At 36.7% G+C, this 21,556-nt stretch overlaps 2 protein-coding genes and 1 long non-coding RNA gene across 7 annotated transcripts; all 3 read right to left on the reverse strand.

Annotated features, from left to right (window-relative positions):
* Positions 1-1,058: 1,058 nt before the first annotated feature.
* Positions 1,059-6,511, reverse strand: LOC120001422 (cyclase-associated protein 1-like). The gene is made up of 10 exons (XM_038849743.1): positions 6,110-6,511; positions 5,212-5,380; positions 5,049-5,113; positions 4,216-4,525; positions 4,006-4,153; positions 3,798-3,907; positions 3,642-3,697; positions 3,490-3,546; positions 3,162-3,305; positions 1,059-1,383 (listed from the first exon to the last, which is right to left on the reverse strand). The coding sequence occupies exons 1-10, from the start codon at positions 6,380-6,382 to the stop codon at positions 1,297-1,299; spliced, it is 1,419 nt and encodes a 472-aa protein (XP_038705671.1). The 5' UTR covers positions 6,383-6,511; the 3' UTR covers positions 1,059-1,296.
* Positions 6,512-7,686: 1,175 nt separating this feature from the next.
* On the reverse strand, positions 7,687-12,541 carry LOC120001643 (probable receptor-like serine/threonine-protein kinase At4g34500). 3 transcript variants are annotated; one of them, XM_038850055.1, is made up of 8 exons: positions 11,739-12,541; positions 10,597-10,701; positions 10,307-10,429; positions 9,579-9,749; positions 9,338-9,467; positions 9,038-9,256; positions 8,103-8,249; positions 7,687-7,960 (listed from the first exon to the last, which is right to left on the reverse strand). In XM_038850055.1, the coding sequence occupies exons 1-7, from the start codon at positions 12,326-12,328 to the stop codon at positions 8,130-8,132; spliced, it is 1,458 nt and encodes a 485-aa protein (XP_038705983.1). In that variant the 5' UTR covers positions 12,329-12,541; the 3' UTR covers positions 7,687-7,960; positions 8,103-8,129. The 3 variants fall into 3 exon arrangements, with proteins under 3 accessions (XP_038705983.1, XP_038705984.1, XP_038705982.1); XM_038850056.1 differs by having other exon boundaries at positions 7,687-7,970; XM_038850054.1 differs by having other exon boundaries at positions 7,687-8,249; positions 11,739-12,540.
* An 870-nt stretch (positions 12,542-13,411) lies between these two features.
* On the reverse strand, positions 13,412-21,457 carry LOC120001574. 3 transcript variants are annotated; one of them, XR_005468934.1, is made up of 3 exons: positions 20,578-21,457; positions 17,165-17,270; positions 13,412-17,059 (listed from the first exon to the last, which is right to left on the reverse strand). It is a non-coding gene; the product is annotated as an uncharacterized LOC120001574 (long non-coding RNA). The 3 variants fall into 3 exon arrangements; XR_005468933.1 differs by having other exon boundaries at positions 13,412-15,658; positions 16,646-17,270; XR_005468932.1 differs by having other exon boundaries at positions 13,412-17,270.
* Positions 21,458-21,556: the final 99 nt, after the last annotated feature.

Below are 21,556 nucleotides of genomic sequence, written 5' to 3' on the forward strand. Positions count from 1 at the left end.
AAATTTGATGCATAAAGAAAAAATATGCTCAGAGTTTAACAATTATTTTTTGCGTTGGTTTTTTTAACAAAGTTGTAAAATAACTAAAAACATCTCATAAATTATAAATTCTATAAAAAATATAGCACACCTTCTTTATCTCCTAATTTTTACATCTCATTTATTATTGCTTTTTATGTCAGCAAGCCACAATTTTTCATACTATGTCAATAAGCATATATAATATATAATTTGTTGTACCATGTATCTCACATTTGATTAAATTCTTCATTTGTATGATCATCCACTAAGGGATTATCTTATACGGGATCATTGGGATCATCCTCTATGAAATCTCCTAAGAATGCATCCTAAACTGGATCTTTTCCATCATCATTGGTTGTTGTTTGACAACTAATTCCATGATTTGTAGGGACATATCGTTAGGAATTTTGTTCAAATTGTTCATTTTTCCCATGAAGTTTTTGTAGTATGTCTTAGAACTTTATTATGATATTATATGTTTTTGTGTGTTATTTTAAATTTATATTGTGAATATGTTTCATTTAAACTTTTATTTTTTTGTTTTTATATGCAATTAATAAGTGATAATTGATATGACTATTTGTTGTATTATTAAATATCATTTTAAAATTATTTATATATTATTAATTGTATGTGCTTGTGGGTCTTAAAGTTATTTAATATATTTAATTTTTTCTTTTGTTTTTTGTGTAGGTTTTTTTAGAGGCATCCACGTGGCACTAAGGAGAAGCCTTTTGGATCCTCCATTATATATATATAGATTGATAAACTACAAATAAAATTACCGGTGGCAAAATGACTTCTTGTATATTCATAGTTTGTACATAATGAATGTCCCAAACCAGTCTCTGAAAAGATAATTTCGTATCAAACTAGTCAAGCAAAGATGACAAATAATACAAAAAAGCATAGTAATAACAACCATAACGGATTCCAAAATAAGGTCAAAAGTTGGATACAAGATACGGTGCCAGGAAATTTAATAAATTGAAGATACAGCCAAAAAAAAAAAAAAATTCTCAATACATCAAAGACAGCCATCAAAACCTCACAATCAGATACTCATCTAGAACAAGCACTGCCCTAAAGTTCAAGAAAATTCCTACTGTTTAGTAAAACAAAAGAATGGCACAGGCCATAACCAACAGCTGATCAATGTGTCAAAACTATTTTGACAACCGCATCAAGAGATAAAAATCGAAGCAACCCAGCCACTGCACAAAATAAAAAATGAAGTTGCTGAAGCTCAAATTTTGCAAATATTAATCTCAATTACCCTCCAGAGTGAGAGACAGGGGTCGTCTCAAAGTGGCCATCCTTGAATATATGAATGTATTGCTGCGGCAAAGCATGCTCCCCCTACAAAGGAACACACACAGTGAGTCAAAATTTTAATTTGGTTCCAATATCCTTGACTTACACTGAAAGATAATTAACAAAAATGCATCTTCTGGTCAATTAGTAGTAGTAGTAGAGTACATACAATAATCAAAACACAATCCCAAATAAACATTTTACCAATTAAAAAGTTGATTACTTAGATGTCATTGATTTCTTACACTCTGATTTGACGGCTAGTAAACTTACATTACATACAATTATATATTATAACTGGGAAGTACAACTACTACCATACATCTAGCCACACTGCAATTAATTTGTTTGGAAGCATTTTGTGGGTGAATTGGACTGACAAGAATAGAAGAGATTGGATTGGACTAAACATTTTCTCATTCTGTATGGGTCTAATGTAATGAAATCAATGTAGGAGCCGAGAACCTCCAGGAGATAATTGATGTGCGAACAGCTCCAAGAAGTTGCATCACCTCACAAAAATATATTAGATTTAGACTAATGATACAAGTACCTCAAGGAATAGGGACTGATAAAAGCAGAACAGTTGCGTTGCTCATAGCATCACTAAGCTACCAGCCCAGTCAAACAAAAGAAAACTATCACTTCAACAGCATCTAGAAGAGAGAGATAGCAAAGGTTTGTCTTGGTAGTTTCTCCGTAGACAAAATGACTGTATAAAAAGGAATTCCCAACTAACACAATGGCCCTCCAGCCAAAATTACCTCTATGTGTGGGAGAGGGAGAGGGAGAGCGGGGGGGAGAGAGAGAGAGAGCCGCTATGCATTATTGGAAATTCAATTAAATAAGAAAACTCATTGATTAGGACCTCTAAGGGCATTGACTAGTGGCTACTGTATCTATAGTAAGACAATAGGAGGGATAAATTCTGACAAAGTGTCTAGAAGCTTACTTTACATTCTACAGACCACCTTCCAAGTCATAGATAAGTAGATAACCACATAAAACCAAACCTTATCAAGTAAATTTTCTTCCACTGTCATCCTCCATGCGACTGTATTAAGCTATTACTTAGACTGGAATCTCATTTGCATTGACACAACATTGCGCATACAACATTTTCTTCGATGTCAGTTGATCCATTACAAAAGCACTTCATGTCTACCTGATGCCTTTGTCTTAATGAAGTAATTATCCAAACAAGAAACCCAGTGGGCCAACCATGAACCGGAATGGCTCCCCCAAACCCCCCCACCCAAAAAAAAAGAAAAGAAGAGCTAGTTAATTTGGAAACATGTGGCCAATGGTATTTGGCATACTTTGAAGAAGGGGGAAGGGAAATTACAAAACGTGACATTCATGTTGATCTTCAGCAATCTACTTCAACACGCATGCCTGTTGATGCGGCCAAAGAAGTGGCTCTTAAGATTATATTGCGGAGGCCAATAATTATTGTTCCTTTTTTTTTCTTCAATTTTTTATATTCTCCAGCATAGTTCCAGAAAATCAGCCTAAAACAAAATTAGTTTTTAATTTCATAAGCATCCAAGTGTAAGTTCCTAGATCAGATCAAGGGCCATACCAAAAGATGTATATGCTCAAAAATCATTGTGCATGTGGAAGACAAAAGAAAAAGAAGTGAAAATAACATACACAGAAAACACTTAAGAATTGTAAGCACTAGTAGTCTAGTACAAAAAGGATCATGCATGGAGCAACACGTCAATTAAACTGCTATCTAAGGACGAAAAAAATGAACCATCAAATCACATCTCTTCAATCACGTAATGAAAAACAAAGAAGACAAGAGAACAGATACATACCCAATCACCATCAGGCTCAGCACCCGGTGTCATTACATTGATTTCACTTGACTTAGCAGTTGTAATAGATGTCCCCAGAGAATCCTTGCTTAAATATAACTGGCAACCAGCTGTATTGTCCACTGATATTGTGGGAGCTGAGCCCTATAAAGAATAGGATAATAAAGTAAAATTCCTATCATTATAATTCTTCCATAACCGAAACTTAATCATAGTCTCAGTCAAACTCAAAGAACTTGAATTTGAGTTACATCATATGATCAAGAAAGATTTTGACTATCAATATTTTGAAAAAAAACCAACAACAAAATAAGAAAAGGTAACTTACCTGACATTGCACCTCAACACCATTGCAATTTACAATTTCGCATGCAGCAACAACATCCTGTTAGTCAATGTCCAAAGAATAAAATGAGCCTATAATCCTTGATGTTTTTATAGAGCAAAAATGTTGCATTTTTATTTTCATTTCAAACTAACCATAAATACAACTCCCATCTTTGTGCATTTGTCAATCGTAATGTTGTTGACTTTCCCTGTAAATGATTCAAATGATATTAAAGAAGAAACCAACCTTTAATATCAAGGATCATAGTATCATAGGATCAATGCATGAGGCAATTTTATAGACATTACCCTGAATCTGCAAAACAGAATCCTTGCACCCATAAATGTAAACTGACTGTTTTGCGTCGCAGTCATCAATGACTAGGTTCTTTTTTCCAGTTTGATTTTCAACCACCCACCTAAATGAGGATGCAACACAGAGTCATCATGCAGTTTATACCGAGTAAAATACCTTACGTAAGAAGTAAATCATTACATGAGCATCATAAATACTTACTTACGACCCATTTGAAGCTCTAACTTTGGAGGTCCAGCTTTTGAGAAAGAGGATGAACTAGTTCGACTCTCTTTCTCACCGATACCAACATGGCCACTTCTATCTGCCCGATTCTTCGTCTTCATGTCATCTGTGACCTTTCTAAGACCTACGAAGCAAGAAAGTCAACTCACAGTTGCCAATATACCCTATAAAACATAGGAAACCTACCTGAAGTCACAGGCTTCCCTGAATTAATTTCTTGGAAAACAGCAGACATCCCTTGCTTTGGTCCCGATGATGAAGGCTGAGAAGACTCAGAACTGAAGAGTGAAGCTGGTGGAGGAGGAGGAGGCCCAGGAGCCTTTGGTGTAGAAGCTTTTGTTGGAGCAGAAGTTGCTGTTTTGCCGGCAGGATTCCAAACTGGCCCTAAAGGGTGATGACCCTTCACATAGTCCCTTAACCCAGGTAAATATAGCTCCTTCAGAGCTTTCGCCCACTCAATATGATTTGTGTCTTTGCTTTTATACTCCACAAGGATCTAAAAATCAATGCAAAGCAACAACCAAACAAGATCAGTCCACATTGAACACTGAAAAATTGTAAATCAGCATCCGAGAAGAAGAGGCACCCAGTGCAATATGAAGGCCATGCAAATAACTGATGCAAAAGGACTACCTAATATTAAAGAATAAAAGTTGATGTAAAGTTTCACCATATTGGTAAACTCTATGGTAAAGAAGTATATTAATTTAACTCTTAGCGCTGCCTTCACTTCATAATTTATTTCTGTTCCGTCTTATTCAATTGATAACACAATAACGACGCAGAGCAAGCTGTCACGTAAATGGCTAATCTAAGAATAAGAAAGCAATGTAGGATTGATGGTTAGCCGTATGCTTTTGATTATTAACATCCTTGTAGTATTTCCAAGAAATATTTGTAAGTGACCACGCACATCAAGTTTTACATGCCGTGTCCTTCTTTTTTCTTCTACCACTAAATTGATTTCATAGTTTGGACACGAAATAGCAATTGTGGCTTGTGACAAATAACATAAATACCTTGTTACTATAAAACTCAGCCATTTGCCAACTTTCTTCCACATGTGCAATAGGCATGCTCATACCTTGCATTTGGAAAGGACAATTAAAAAATGAAACAGCAGACCAAATAATAAGAAAAACTTGCCATCAGCATATAAAAGAACACTGGAATTGCTCTTACCGCAATCTTTTCCTGTAAAAGCAATCCAAGCCAACGCTGAGAGGCTATCAGCAGCAGCTTTCAAGTGGTTGAAAAAATCAGATCGCCTGCCTTCAGTCATCGCAGTAGCTTTCGTTATCACTTCATTCAGTGGCTTAAGAAACTCAGCCAACCCTGCAATGTCAGGTTTCTGTGCCAAAAGAATAACTTGATTTTACCATCACATACTTACAGTTCACTTATTGAATTGACTGCGAAATATAAACTTCAAATAAAACAGTAACAATATAAGCAGGTCTCTGTTTTAGTAACTTCCAGTATTTGTCTCAATATGCTGGTGCTTTAGCATGAATAGAGTGTTACAATATTCTTTTTGTTTTTTGCCATGGAGTCACAGTTGTTTGAATGATATGTGTTCTGGTTCTTTACTAAGAACTTTGAGAACACTCTAGTCTATCCGAGGTATCCCAATAAAGTCATTTCTCATATCATTTATTTTTAAGTTTTACTAGAGGTGACCATTCTGATACTGGCCTAGCTTAGAACATTTCTTCTAAGAGTTATTATCCTCAAAGTACATTTTAACTGAGAAATTTTAATATGAACAGTAGTTTCTGATATGGAACACTCAGATCAGATGCAAATCTAGACGATCAAAGCCATTATGCCAATCACCGAAAAGATGGAACAGAAAGATTTCGGTTGCAATACTAAATGATCAAATTACAACTTCAAAATTTTCAAAGCAATTATGCACATTATAACTTTCTATAAATTTCAAATCTAACACTATTTAAATTTTCAATTGGTCTAATAACATTCATTGGCTAATCCATGGGAAATGTGAAGGAAGCTCAACCGGAAACAAAGCTTCTTTAAGTAGAAAGCCAATGTTTCCAGACACAGGCAAACCACGCACCTTAGTATGCTTCACCTGGATGAGAAGCTCCCTTTGAACACCAAAAGCTTGTTCGACAACCTTCGTGACTTCGAGCACCTGTCCCCCAATCTTCTCGGCAGCACCAGAAACCCTACCGACATACTGTCTCATCATATCATCGAACGCCGCAATAGCCGGATCCGACGCAGCATCGTCAAGACTTTCTCCGGAGCCTCCCGGTCGAAATCCCGTCGAAAGAGCCTCGAGCCGTGCCACCGCCGATTCCAGCCTCTGTACCAGCTTTTCCTCCATGGCTCGAACTCCCAAACGCACGCAATGAAGAGGCAGTGGATCTGGTGATTGCTTGTATGTTGTGTGGTTGGTTATATGACAGTTTTCACATCTGAGATTTGTTCTTCTCCACCTGGAATTTCTTTTCCGAAAGTGAGTGTTTTAGTGCGGTTGTGGTGAGCGATGATATACGAGTGTGAGAGTACACGTGGCGAATAGAGAGGGAATCTGGGCGGTTCTTGTTGTGAGCAGTTAGTTAATTACTTAATTAGAGAATCTACGCCAATAGAATTGAATTAACATGTTAGATTAGTCCTTTAAAAGGAAATTAGATTGGTCTTTTTCAAGGTCCGGTACCTTATTCAGTTCACATGTCACCATTTAGTGAGGCATAATTTTCTAATGGACACCTATGAATTGGGGTGGCAAAAATTCGGTTTTGGATCAGTTTCAGGTCGAACAACAACACGTGTTTACGAAATATTTACATATCCAGACCCTAACCTGGATTGGATTTCGAACGTATTTAATTGATCAAACTCGGATTGATTTAAATCTGAACAACTAAATCAGACAATAACCTAATGCGGATTAGGATCCAAACAAGTAAATCGGACAAAATTTTTGTGTTTGGATCCTAACCTTATTTTAAACCAGACAAAAATTGTCTTTGAACCATTTTTTTCGAACATATAACTTATGTTCAAACTTGGTTTAATTCTGCTAGGACAAATACGACCATCCGGACCAGACAAAGTTTTGTTACCCCTACCTAAAAACATGATAAATTACTCCCTCATGTGGTCATAACTTATCTTTTATCTATTTATTAAGGAAATCCAACATTCGATTCCCACCGAGCAATACCATTATGGACATGTAATATATTTTAATCCAACTTCTCATATTTTAAGTTCTCATATTTTAGACTCATATAAGATATATAAAAGACAAATCCGAATGATATTATTCTCAGTTAGCCAAAAAAAAAATCCAACATTAACCTTACTGGCTGTGGCATGCCTCCTTTTGCCTGAGCCAATGAATTAGAGGCTTGGACTCCCGACTCTTGAGAGTTGAGAGCATGACTGAAGGTTGGCTTTGAACCCATTTAGAATACATTAGATCTGAGCTTACAGCAACATTGGATTGGAGCTAGCCTATGTATCCCAAGCTTGACAGTCATGTAGGAATGTATCAAGGGAAAGGAACAGAAAGACGCATTCGTTGTGACGTTCAGACTTGTTGGCTGCATCAAAACCTGTTATTGCTTAAGCTTCCCTAATCATTATGGCATAAAATAGCAAAACAAATCTCATCGTTTTAGCAAGCCAACCAAAAACAGGGACGTATTAAGATAAAGCAAATACTTATTTACATGCCTCAATTCCTGAAAACGGTTTCTATATATTATGTAGGGTAAATTTTAAGTAGATCCTGCATATCACTGATGCTATCCACAGCAAGAGCATTGTACATGTGAGTTGTCTACATTTAACAGGCAGTGGTTAAGTTGCAGGTGCAATTTAAAGGTCTAACCTCTCCGCTTACTATGCGAGGCAAGGCTGTGTAAATCTTGCATGTCTCTGACTCTGTTCACTGCGGAAGCCTTGTGCATGAGAGTTGTTTTTACATTTTAAGAATGAGAATAAGAAAAGGAAGGATAGATGAAATAATATGCACATTCAAGGCCTATGATTTCTTTATGTAGTGTGAAGGTTTTGCTACAAAATATTCTGACCTTTAGGCACTACTGATATCTAAACAACTATCTCCTCCTCGACCTCTCCACATTGCCAACTGCTGGCTTGATTGGGTGTGGAACTTCGTTTGAAACAGCTTGTGGAGGAAGAGAAAGAGTATCTTTCTCTCGAGATACCCGCGGTTCCTACAGGACTCAAAAATAAGAATTAATAGAGACAGTTAAAAGGAAACTGCACAGAAATGAGGCAACAAAATATAATCAATCCTAGAAAACAAATTATGGAGGAAGGAGGAAAAGAAATGATATGTTAACAATAGACTGGGCGGAGTACAAAAACTGTGCTTCAGATCATTTACTACTGTGTTCCATGAGATATGGACTGCTAGCATAATCATACAATTTCTTTCCAAGATTAGCACAATCACACGACTGTTAATTGCATTTTGATTAATGATTCGCAGTAGAGTTTACTACTTATCATGAGAAACTACACATGCATACCCAGATAAATGCCAACGGATTGTAATTCGCTAAGCAACTCCGTTTTAAAATCTGAGTTAGCAACCTTTACCTTTTTTGTACCGCAATGCAAGTCTCAAGAATTAAATCTGTTTCTAACGCATTTACATAGTGATGTCCCCCAACACATATGCATTAGTACATTTACATTTACTACTTATCTAGGTGAAGCCACCATTTTTTGGGGCAATTGAAATCTACGTGACGTGCTCACAACATTGCATGTCTAAGAAACGTAGGGCTTTGGTAAAACATTCAAGTTACTAACAAACTGCTCTCCATACAGTGGATTTCAGGATGCCCATAGTTGGAATATGAAAAGTTGGCTTAACCATACAGATTACGATGGTGTAAGATATTAGCTGGAATTTGCATCACTAAATTAGATGAAGATGACTTTAAGACTATTGTGAATGGATATGTAATGCTATAAATTTGGGAGCAGAGCTTACAGGAGTAATAGGACGGAAAGGAAATTCATCCGCCTCGAGCATATGAACAATTTGCCCCATCTTTGGCCGCTTATTGGCATCCAAATCTATACAACGGAGACAGATTAGCAAGGCCCGTTTCAGTGCTCTAGGAGTGGGCTGAATTTCAATTAGAGGATCTAATATCTCTTCTCCGTGACGACTTGCCACCATTCCTTTAAACCATTCAACCAAGTTCATCTGAAACACAAACAAAGGAAACAATGTTATGATGGTCGGTTAGCACAGGATGCAGATGTATAATGAAAAACTTATTCTTACCTCTCCAGGTGGTCTAGAATAATCAACCGGGCTCCTTCCCGTAATTATCTCCATGAGTAGAATTCCAAAACTATACACATCACTCCCCTCATTAAGCATACCTGTACTAGCATACTCGGGGGAAACATAGCTGAAATAGAATAAAAACTTTTTGAGCAAACGTCATCTTCCTTTGTCCATAAACATGCTTTGTTTGGACAATAATTTTAAGGTGAATTAAATGAGATGAGATAAAACAAACCCAAATGTCCCCATCACACGTGTAGCCACATAGCTTGCCTCAGATCCTAAGAGCTTGGCCAATCCAAAATCAGATACTTTAGGGTTCCACTTTTTATCAAGAAGAATGTTGCTAGATTTCACATCACGGTGTACGACTTTGGGCTCTAACCCTTCATGCAAATAGGCTAGCCTGTACAAAATTAAAATTCTTGACAGTTCAGGTATGAAAAGAAAAGTGTAAACAAAAACTTAATTACCTGGAGAAAGGACATTTTTAAAAAAGAGAGAGAGAGATGGTTCTAGAGCCTAGGAGATAATACAATTAGGATTCTTAGGCAAACTTTAATGATTGAGAATGGGTTTGATATGAATGGTCAGTCAGGACCGTCACTATACCCCTTTGACCTAGTTTAAGATGCCAAATGACTCTGCCCACAGAAGCATGCAAACAAGTCCAGTAACTTCAGAGTGATAAGTTAATCATATATGTTTAGGGACATGGCCGCTTAGACAAGTTAGAAATGAAAATGTAGCTGTCAGAGCAAGATATCTCAGCTCTAATCTTCTCACAAAAAACATTCAAGAGCAGAGATACACTTTATATTTGATTGATCTTCTCTCAAAAAAAATTATTTGTATCACACGAGAAAATGATGTTGTAGATGAACAAAGTCATGCTATCAAATATCCATATCAAAGATCAAAAGGATTCTGTATTTTAAAGGAAAGGAGAAAATAACTCCTTACCCTTTTGCTGTCCCAATGGCAATCTTCATTCGAATGTCCCAGGATAGAGGGCTTACCGGCCCAACATCACCATGCAACCACTGTTCCAAATTGCCGTTGTCAACATATTCATAAACAAGCATCCTGCATGGAAAGTGGACGTGCCAACAAATCGAATTAGAGCCAGAGAAATGGAAGTTATATCGAACCTTGATTAAAAGGTATATGATACGATTAATACGACTATGAAAAGTTATATCGAACCTTGATTAAAAGGTATATGATATGATCAAAACAACTATGAAAAGTACCTTTGAGGACCTTCTGCACAATAACCTATTAATCCCACCAAGTTCTTATGCTTTACTTTTCCAATGGCCTCAACTTCCACCTTGAACTCCTTCTCTGCCTGACCCCTACAAATATGATGAGATTATGAGCACCATATTCCACGTATCAAGTTTCATTTAAGATTTATCATAAGTACTCAGGTAACAAGGAAAAAAGTCTTAATTGTAATCTCATAATAATTAAAAGAATTGCCCAACAAAAGTGCTAAAGCTCAATGTTCAGATCTTGAGATGCTTCACGGATGAAAAACATCAGGGCACAAATTCCATGTGAATCATTATTGGTGGTAATGGTTTACAGAGAGGCTATTCATTTTCAACAGAAACTCGTGTATAATGACTCCTCTTTCGCAATTTTCTTTGTTTAAGCAACTTAAATATATGGGTCGTATCAGGGATTCTCTTCTCTCATCTCACAGAACAGGATCCAAGTAATTTTCGTGTATGGAAAAATGAAAGATAACAAAACAAGGTCAAGTTTGCTTTTCTTCTCTGATTTTATAATCAAATTCAAGGCAGTTTTCACCAGAAGTATGTAACTGTAGTTATTGGAAACCCTCCTAAGTGCATGGATATTGGATAGAAATGAAAGATAAGGAAAAAGTTGATAAAGTTAACCATAAAAAATAATTTACAGTAGAAATTGATACAAAAGAAATAAAAGGGCTAGGGATAATTGAGAAAAAAACTAATAATAATGAAAGGGCTAAAGAAGTAAAGAACAAAGCAACCATTTAACTTTTCCTTTCTCAGGACTCCCCAGTCCTCTACAAACGAAGTTCCCCACCGACACAGGACAACATCACAACAAGTACATAAATCGAAAAGTATTCAGCAAAAGAGTTAAAACAGTCAAGTACACAGATGGAATAGTATTCAGCAAGAATTAAAACTTCATCTTCTTGTCTTGATCGATGATATATTAATTAACTTCAAATGTAGACAAATATGGTTTTATCAACTAAAACTTCACATTAAAGTGTCACTGACAGTATCACTTACATGAATACTGTTGCCTTGAAATCAATCTATCCTCTAAGAAAATATCAGAAACAGTTCAAAATGGAAACAAACAGAGCCTAGATTTCAATTAACAAACTCACTTGTTGTTAAGAAGCTTCTTGACAGCTACCACCGACCCATCCCGCAAGAAACCCTTATATACGACGCCGTACCCACCTTCACCGATCACATTACCGCCGGCGAAGAAACGTGTGGCAATCTCCAGTTCTTTCAAGCTATACCACCGGCCCCACCCGATATTCTGCGCATCCGCCATTGACACATTGCTCGAGCCTGAACCGCAATCATCACTCTTTTCACTCTTGTTTTTCTCCCTCTCTTCCTCAATATCTTTAATAACATCAATCTCCCCCTTTTTCAATAACTCACCATATCCAATCTTACCCCCTCCTTTCTGAAAACTATCTATCCGACCCACCGCCTTGATCTCCACGATCTCCTTGGATACCAGAGGGATCATGCCAGAGCTATGCTTCACGCGCATTTTTCGCTTCCGAGAAGTTCGGCACCGGATAATGCAGACACAGACTAACAGAGAAACCAATAATATGCATACGGCGACTACGAAAAAAACGTATAGCTTAATTTTAAGAAACGGCGTTTCGGAGTTAAGTGTGCGAGAGAGAGAGCTTTTGGAGGTTTCGTTAGATGCGTCGCCGGAGGCCGACATTGTTTCCGGCGTAGGAGTGGAAATTTCTCGGGAGTTGGCTGTTTGGCTGATGAGGAAATTGTTATATATATTCGGGAAAGTTGGGAATTTAGAGAGATTTTGTAGTTGGGAGAGGAGAGAGACTGAGAGTGAACATGGGGTCTAAACGGATACAAAAAGCAAAAGGGCAGCAGAGAGTTTTCCTTTCTTTTATTAAATTTTCGAGGAAAGCAAAGTAAAGACGAAGACATACGTCCAGTAAAGACTAAAACGACACTTTAAAAGAAAAAAGAATACTAAAACGACATGAAACAGACACGTACATTTTTTTTTTTTTTGATAAAAAAGAAAAACACCATACAAGCTTGTGTTTTGGGCCTAGGAGACTTAAATTGATACCATCGTACCCATGTGCACACCCCATGTACAAAAGTTTTTAATATGATAACATGATAAATTTATCAAAACCTAGCATATACAGCCATAGATATCATTTCTAATGAAAAATTGAACTTTAGACCTTTTGAGTTCATATAGTTTGCCCACAGGGAGGTTTACCGACTAAGTTATCGCACAACTGGTTAAACGAGGGCGTACACATCTCCTAGTTGCAGTGAAGGTCATTGTTGAGTTTAGTGAAGTGTACATCTCTCTGTTCTTAAGTTCCTTAACTAAGAAGCAATTGAAGCCAAAAACAGATTCTAAAAGCTGAGAGCAACACCACCTAATGGAGTTTGACAGAGATTGGATCAGAAACTGGCGAACTGTGGGGTTGGTGTTTCAACAAACTTGATTTCTTTTCCCTTTTTCTTCTTCTTTATCAACTGTACGTACCCAACGAGTCGTTTTAACGTAGAGCACAATCTAAACTAAGAATTCAACAGACTCTCACATGTCCCTTGTCTTAGCCAGGCTGAATGTATTTGTCAATGTAAACTGGCTACCTAATCTGCCTCCTTCAGCAAAACTCCCACGATTGTCTAATCCCGACAGAGACACACCATTCATGATTCGAGAGTAAGTTAATGATTCCCAATTTAGCTGGTGCAATACAACTGGTGATAGGGATCCCAATAGAATTGTAGGCATAAAACTTCATTGGCATAAGGTGAAAAATGTGAAGCACACTAATTCAATTGGATCATATGCGTTTAGTTCAACAACAACTGAGATAACTAAAATACCAATTGATCTCTAATAATTTTCAAATGTCATAACTTAGTTCCACTTAAAAAAACAAATATCGGGGTGAAACTCTCGGATTGTCGACGGGTTCCCAAGCCCACGACAATTCCAGAACAAGGTTTTCATGATGCCTGGCGGAGCTGACACCCAGCCTCCACCTCGATATCGTGAGAGGTGATGTCCTCTTGCTCTCCAAACTTTGCTTTTTTGGTGTTCTCCACTAGACCATACTCAACCGGACACTTAAACGGCATAATGAGCGACAGAACATGACCGGATTTTGTCTCTAGCCAAACACTTCCACTTTATAGTTTCCACTGGAGCAGCATCCATAGTGGCATCTGCAGGCCCATAGGGATCTGCCTCCCTAGCACCCTTCTTACACAAGGGTTAAGAGCATTCACAATGGGTGTATAGGGGCTGCACGATGGGTATCCTTATCCCCCTCCCCAAATCAAACAAATAACCATCTTGGGCAACATGCTCTACCTTAGTTCCACATAACCAAGCATAAAGTGTCAGTAAATGCCAAATAAATTATAAATGTGAAGTCATGCCATTCCAGGAGCTTACCGTCACAGTTATGTGCAATTGATTCAGAATTCACAGGGGGGAATACACTATCCCATATAAAGGAAATTTGACAAACATGGCACGAGCGCATAGAAACCAGAAAGGGCATGTATAAATAAGCAAATAACCTTTTTTGTCCAGTAAATAACGACATTTAAAATAGGCCATTATCAGATAGAGACTTCTTAAATATCAAAAGGTTTGTAGTAATTAAATCAGCAAGAAGAATTCAGAAATCAATCACCTAATTTAATTAGGTACCAGCTGGTAAAATTAAAAATATCATTTCTCATCCAAAGTTAGGGAAGTACCTGACAAACTCTTCATGCAATAGATACTTGTTGAGAATCGGCGGTAATAATTGACATCATCGAAACCCATCAAAACCCACAGTAAAGAAACCCATCAAAACCCACAGTTAAAAAACACACGAGAAGGAGAGGGGGAAAGGCACATTAAGCATATAATGCAAAACAAAAAATTCAATCCAAAAAAAAAAGGAAAAGGAAGCACAAGTAGAAGGTGACGAGATATGAACAAAACTGCCCACAATCCAAACCCAGAATTCAAAATTTTCCATGCCATTTATCATATTTTTATGCCAATGAAGAAAACAATTGCTGCAGAAGAAAAGATGTATTTTGGCTATTTTGGCAATCCGAGTTTTTCAGAAATTAACAAAATAGAAAGTTCTGCAAGAAAGAAAACCAATCTCAACTCTGGCCCTCATATTCTTATTAAGAGGGCATTTCTATAATTATTTCTACTTCATGCATGTTAAGCATCCCAAAAATCTATATTCAAGCTAAGAAAAATATCAACTAACAGGTAAAAAAAACGGGGCTCCCGACTATGATTCACAAACTTAACCAGGTAGGCAGAAATTTTACCATCGCAAAAGCTGGTAACCTTAAATCACAAAAGCAATAGAACGGCTGTGTACATGAACTAAACCAATACACATCTCAGAAAGTACGCTATTATCAACAGCATAGGAAGATTTCGCAAAAGCCTCATTGCCAAATACAATACAGAATCATAAATAAGCACCCAAGCAGTAGGAGTAAAGAAGCGTAAGTAGAGACTCCCTCTTAGATAATGCTATCCCATGCTACTTTTCAAGAAGACCATGAAACCAGTCACCTACAGAAAGTCAGAAACCCTGCTGGAATAGAACATCCAAAGAAAACTATAGCCTATAAACTATGAAGCCTATCACAGGAAAGATATAAATACAAAAATAACAATTTCCAAACATCGACAAACTTTAACTTCAAAATAGACACAACAACAACAACAACAAACTACGAGACCAATCACATCAACCAACATGTTGCTAAAATTTCGTAGTACAGCACCTTAATGAGACCCATGTTCCTTGTCAATAAAAAAAACTGCCATAGAGAGTACAGTGGTTGGAGAATTATATGTGCCATGAAGCCTAGAAAATTTCAAGAAAAGATGAGAAAAGTAACAGAATGTCCACTTCCAAGAGAAGATGAGGACCAAATCTTTCATACCGCAATGAGCCACAGATTTCTCAAGAGCCTAATTACAACATAAGGGACGATAGTACATCTGGGAAGAGAGTTCCTGCAAATAACCCAATCACCTAAAACATCAAAGAAATAGAACTGCTAGACATAATGAACTAAACAAATACCATCATCAGAAACCACCTTGCTTATAAATGAACTACATCCAAAATATAATAAACAAACAAGCTTCAAACCACGTACCACAAGCATGACCAGCCACAAGAATCACCTTCAAAACCTTCCTAAAAGTCTTGCCTAAATTAACTCAATCTAAGACAAGCCTTGGTACAGCTTTGACACTACAAACAAAAGTTGCATACATTGAATTGTACTAGAATTTTGAACATTCCAAGTAAAAAACTTCAATTGAATGTCGAGTACGGTCAGAGGAAAACAAAATATAGATGACAGAAGGCTTTTAGGAGACTAGAATTTAAACTTTCTTAACAGACCAATGCGCCAAGAATTTCACGATAACCTTTGCTACCAAAGGTAACAGAGGAAATACCATAAGCACACTGGCTATTGAATCAAAACAAAGAAGGTAAGTAGAGGCTCCCTCTCAGATCATGAGATCACATGCCACTTTCAATAAAACCAATTAACTCGCATTGCGAAAATATCAAATATGTCTAAAGAGATGACTTAGATTAACTTTGTTCTGAGATAAGCTACCATAATATCATAAACAATCAAACTTCAAAATAGGTACCACAAGCATGACCAACCACACAAATTACATTCAGACATATATGAGTCATCAAGATTCCTGTAGCTCCATAGTGAATTGTGGGGAAAGAATGGGTCAAATGATTCCGCTGCATTTGTGATTCCTAGTGGATCTCATCAAACTGAATGATGGATGTTTCTAATTATATCATTCTTGACAAAACCCATGACCCTACTTCTGACAAGCATAAAACATGCTATTTCTTGGAATTTCTCAAACACATAGTCAAAATCTAAAACAACAATAAGAAAATACATTCCTATTTAGCTCATTTACAATGAAAAAAAGGATACCAGGAAGAAAATATCTTACCTTAGTCTGCTTTAGCAGGAATACTGAGAGCAGTGCGGGGAAGACGAGCAAATTAAGAAGATTTTTCGTAACCAGTCCACCCAACGAAGTCTCATTAATAGAAATCACATCGTTAAAGCAATGCAGATCATCTGGAATTTTATCAGTTTCCACAAGCAATTGCTTTATTTTCTCATCAGTACATGCCTCCCAGCAACAAGCTGACCAGTTTTGTGTTCCATTGCTTTTAAGTATACAACTACTAGCTCCCGATAAGGAAATATATTTCTATAATAAAAGAGATGAAGCATACTCTGTTGCATGAACAAGTTCATTGAGACAAGTGCAGTGGTCTTTTAAGCTATGGACCAAGTCCGAGATATACTTTGGACGTTGGAGGGGTGGTTACAAACTGGTATAACATATCATCGCTAACTGCATAAACAAAAATAATACCCTTGCAAAATAGTAAATATACATTCTATATCCGATCATCTTCACTTGAATTTGAAGACTCAAGCAAAAGGTAGCAAAAAATACCATTATAGATGTTCAGATTTAATGCCTGTATTGCTGTCTGTCATCTTTTCCCCGTGGCAAGCAAATTTAAGAGCCACAGTATTCAGGGGAATGAAACAACCACATTCTGCAGTCACAGAAGGGTACTTTAAGTGAGTGATGAGAACCCCTGCGACAACTTAATGTACAAAAAAAGAAACTAACATGAGTAATAGCGCATAACAAACACGTCACAACATCAGCTCATTTAATTGGGACTTCAGGATGTTCTAAACTCCTCTCATATGATCATAACGAGCACCATGCAACTGAACCTAACAATGTCCGCTAAACAAATGCAGCGAGTAAAATATGTGAATCAACTGGCAATTGCTTACACATGCACATCGTAAAGATATGTCAACATCAGATATTTTTCCAAATGAATAACCTTGGCCAAAAATCATCTTTAGTATATTTCCTATAATTAAAAAATGTTGATTCCAATATACTGTTTTCATGTTGGTGTGTGTGTCCCTTCCCCATCAAGACTGATCTGCTCTACACATAAAAGAAAAAGGCATCATATGCTTACAAAAGATTATTGTAGCCAGGCAAAATTCTAGGCTCAAATGCAGCACAGGGTTAAGAGAATTCAAATTGGTTGCAACAGAGTTAGCTCACTAATGGCACCAAGTAAATAGGAAGCCAGCAGTGACCATACCTGAAAAATAAACAAGAGTGACCAAGTCGAAAAGAGGATCTTTCAGGGACCAAAATAAGACTTTATATACGCATCAATGTCTGAGTTGATTTTTATCTGTCCCCGAACTATGTTTATTAGGGATGAAATTATACATATCCCACGAAATGTCAAGATTTCCCCATGGCATGGTTTGCTACAATCTGACCATTGTCAAGTATAGTGTTGGGGGATGTTATTGGTGGGTTCTCAATCAGACAGAAACTCCCTGCAGGTTATTTTATTTGTTTGGTAAAAACTTGCATTTCGGAAGAGCAAGAACAGTAGGGTAAATACACATCTCAGTAAGTATGCTATTATCAAAAGCATAGTAAGGTTTGTCTCACTGCCAAATACAATATAGAAGCATACGTAAGCATCCAAGCAGTAGGGTAAAAGTAAAGAAGAGGGTAAATAAAGTATCCCTCTCAGATAATGCTATCTCATGCCACTTTCCAGAAAACAACTAGTCACCACACAGCAACCCTGCTGGAATAAAAACACCCAAAGTAAATTACAGCATGTAACATGAAGCTATAAATACGTAATAAGAATTTCCAAACATCGACAAATTTAACTTCAAACTAGGCACCACAACAATAACAAAGAGCCCCATCTGCATATTAACGCAAACCCATTCAACTTCAAGGAAACCAACTTCATGATACATACAATTGCCTTTTCAAAGTCCAAAAAAATGTCCTTTGGACAATGCAAGAAAGATGGCACAGGACACCACGCTACGAAACCCCTGAACTAATATGTATGAAAATGCAAGTGATCCTTCATCCTTCAGGTCAAAGCTACCAAATCTTTTAGGTCACATAGTAAACATCCTGGCAATAACTTTCCAAATTGATGAAACAATTGTAATTTGATTCAGAGTATAATTGAATCAAGCTTCAACCCATGCAGGGTATGTTTCAGGGTGAGGAAAACATACCAGGGATAAAATTAACATAGTTGCTCACGTTCAAGCAAAGTTAGAGAAAGACTAACTTGAACCTTAAGTAGTCACAATAGAACAGGTAGAACCGTAGAAGAGAATAGAATGCCTGCCAGCTTGCAAGAGTAGATGATGATAGAATCTTTTATTGGAACTAATGAAGTAATGATTCACAAATCTCTCAACACCAGAACTTCCAACTATTACCAAAGTAACCACAATAAGAACTCCATCTGGCTACATAAATATTATTTATGACAACTGAATGATAAGCATAACTCCCTCTCAAAGGTAATCGAAATCCATCATATCTAGCAAAATAAAAGGTAGGCAGTAGAAAATTCAAAAACAATAATGTATATATATATAAAAATAAAAGGCTCGAAGACTGCACAATTAGAGCCCCATAAGAATTCTCCCATTAAAGTTCACAAAAACGTGAAAAGGTAATAAAAAATCCATCATATCTAGCAAAATAATAAGTAGACAGTAGAAAGTCCAAAAACAATAATATATATATATAAAAATAAAAGGCTCGAAGATTGCACAATCAGAGCCCCAAAAGAATTCTCCCATTAAAGTTCACAGAAACATGAAAAGGTAATAAAAAATCCGTCATATCTAGCAAAATAATGAGTAGAGAGTAGAAAGTCCAAAAACAATAATATATATATAAAAATAAAAGGCTCGAAGACTGCACAATTAGAGCCCCATAAGAATTCTCCCATTAAAGTTCACAAAAATGTGAAAAGGTAATAAAAAATCCATCATATCTAGCAAAATAATAAGTAGACAGTAGAAAGTCCAAAAACAATAATATACATAAAAAAATAAAAGGCTCGAAGACTGCACAATTAGAGCCCCATAAGAATTCTCCCATTAAAGTTCACAAAAACGTGAAAAGGTAATCAAAAACCATCATATCTAGCAAAATAAAAAGTAGATAGTAGAAAGTCTAAAAATAATAATATATATATAAAAATAAAAGGCTCGAAGACTGCACAATTAGAGCTCGATAAGAATTCTCCCATTAAAGTTCACAAAAACGTGCAAAAGGTAATAAAAAATTCATCATATCTAGCAAAATAGAAAGTAGAAAGCAAAAAAGTCCGAACACAATTATATATATAATTTTGGAAAAATGATCAGACCGGAAGACAACACTATTACAATCCCATTGGAGTTCACTAAATCATAAAGGGCAATGAAACTCCATCATAAGTAGCAAAATACAATGTATAAAACATGATCTTCAAAGAAAATTTCCAATTTTGGAAAAAAAAACTAGATCGAATAGAATAAGGCTGGAAGACTACACACAATTAAAGCCCAATTAGAGTTCATCTAAACTCTTATAGAAATCTTCCTTCCTTATATCGCAATCTTCTTCGTGTAGGAAAAATATAATTTAACAATCCCCAGGATGTCTCGAGACAAGTAGAGCAAGTATTTGCATTTGCATGTTTCAATCACTATCCAAAATAAAAATCCCACCACAGGAAGCAGAAAGATAAAAATCCCACCACAGGAAGCAGAAAGCCTACACAATTTACATCAATATCAGACATTAGCCACAAACAATAGGGTCTGCATTGATGCAAAAATGAAAATACTGCCAGACAAATATGGAATCGGAATTCTCAATGCCATAATACGATAACAATTGTAAGCAAGTAGATCAATATCAATCAGGCATCCAATCAAGCCCTCTGTAACTAGAGAAAGCAAGAAGATATAAAGCCAACAATAAAACAGGAAAAATCATACCGTTATGACAACATAAGTGACCAACCGCCATAAGAAAATAATGGTTAACCCTTCCAAACGAACCAGCGACAACCAGAATCCCAATTGTCTTGATCGACAATCAAGTCCGATTTAATTGGGTTGATCTAACGAAAGGGCACCAAGGCGAAGCCTCACATGAATTATCGAAGGAACAACAATCAGAACCTCGACTGGTTTTCGGTCTCGAATTCAAAAAAGCAAAATATGAAATAACCACCACCCATGAAACGGCAAAATGGAACCTTACAATTTCAAATATGAATTATCATGAATAATTATTATCTAAACCCACAACATAAGTGACCAACCGCCATAAGAAAATAATGGTTAACCCTTCCGAACGAACCAGCAACAACAAAGAATCCCAATTGTCTTGATCGACAATCATGTCCTCTAATTTGATTGTGTTGATCAAACTGAATGGCTTCCATAAAACACCAAATTAAGACCAAGGCTAGACCAACATGGATTATCGAACCCTAGATCTTCCAAAAAGAACCGAACAACAATCAGAACCTCGACTTATTTCGGCCTCAAAGAAAAGCAAAAAGGGTAAGAACCACCACCCACAAGAACCGAACAACAACAAGAACCTCAATTTATTTCGGCCTCGAATTCCGAAAAGCAAAAACTGTAAGAACCACCACCCACAAAAGGCATCTTCATAAATTATCATGAATATTAGGAAAACCTAAACCCACAAAACCAATATTCGGAGTCCCATCACCCGGACGCCAGAAGATGAACTCTGTCAATCCTTAACGGGAAACCTTATTTAAATATCTTGAGAATGCTCACAGTCAAGATCGAATCCTCCTCCTAACGGACCACAGAGTCGGTGGAGCGTCTGAAATTTGAATGAAGCTTAACCAATAATTGAACCCACAGTTCCCGCACGTGCTGCATTACCTAAGTGGCCAAGTATCTTTGGGCTGGGCTTGCCTAGACTGACCTGAAC

Source organism: Tripterygium wilfordii, chromosome 7, assembly GCF_013401445.1.
Source record: "Tripterygium wilfordii isolate XIE 37 chromosome 7, ASM1340144v1, whole genome shotgun sequence".
Taxonomy (NCBI): domain Eukaryota; kingdom Viridiplantae; phylum Streptophyta; class Magnoliopsida; order Celastrales; family Celastraceae; genus Tripterygium; species Tripterygium wilfordii.

Bases quoted from the DNA above. Each gene is read 5' to 3' on its own strand.
- LOC120001422 (XM_038849743.1), bottom strand. From the start codon at position 6,382: ATGGAGGAAAAGCTGGTACAGAGGCTGGAATCGGCGGTGGCACGGCTC. The intron at 5,114-5,211 runs GTAAGAGCAATT...TCCAAATGCAAG, and splicing joins TTTTACAGGAAAAGATTGCG to GTATGAGCATGCCTATTGCA. The intron at 4,154-4,215 runs GTAGGTTTCCTA...CTTGCTTCGTAG, and splicing joins AGGGAAGCCTGTGACTTCAG to GTCTTAGAAAGGTCACAGAT.
- LOC120001643 (XM_038850055.1), bottom strand. From the start codon at position 12,328: ATGTCGGCCTCCGGCGACGCATCTAACGAAACCTCCAAAAGCTCTCTC. The intron at 10,702-11,738 runs GTGAGTTTGTTA...TCATATTTGTAG, and splicing joins AAGAAGCTTCTTAACAACAA to GGGTCAGGCAGAGAAGGAGT. The intron at 9,468-9,578 runs GTTTGTTTTATC...ATTCTATTTCAG, and splicing joins CGTGTGATGGGGACATTTGG to CTATGTTTCCCCCGAGTATG.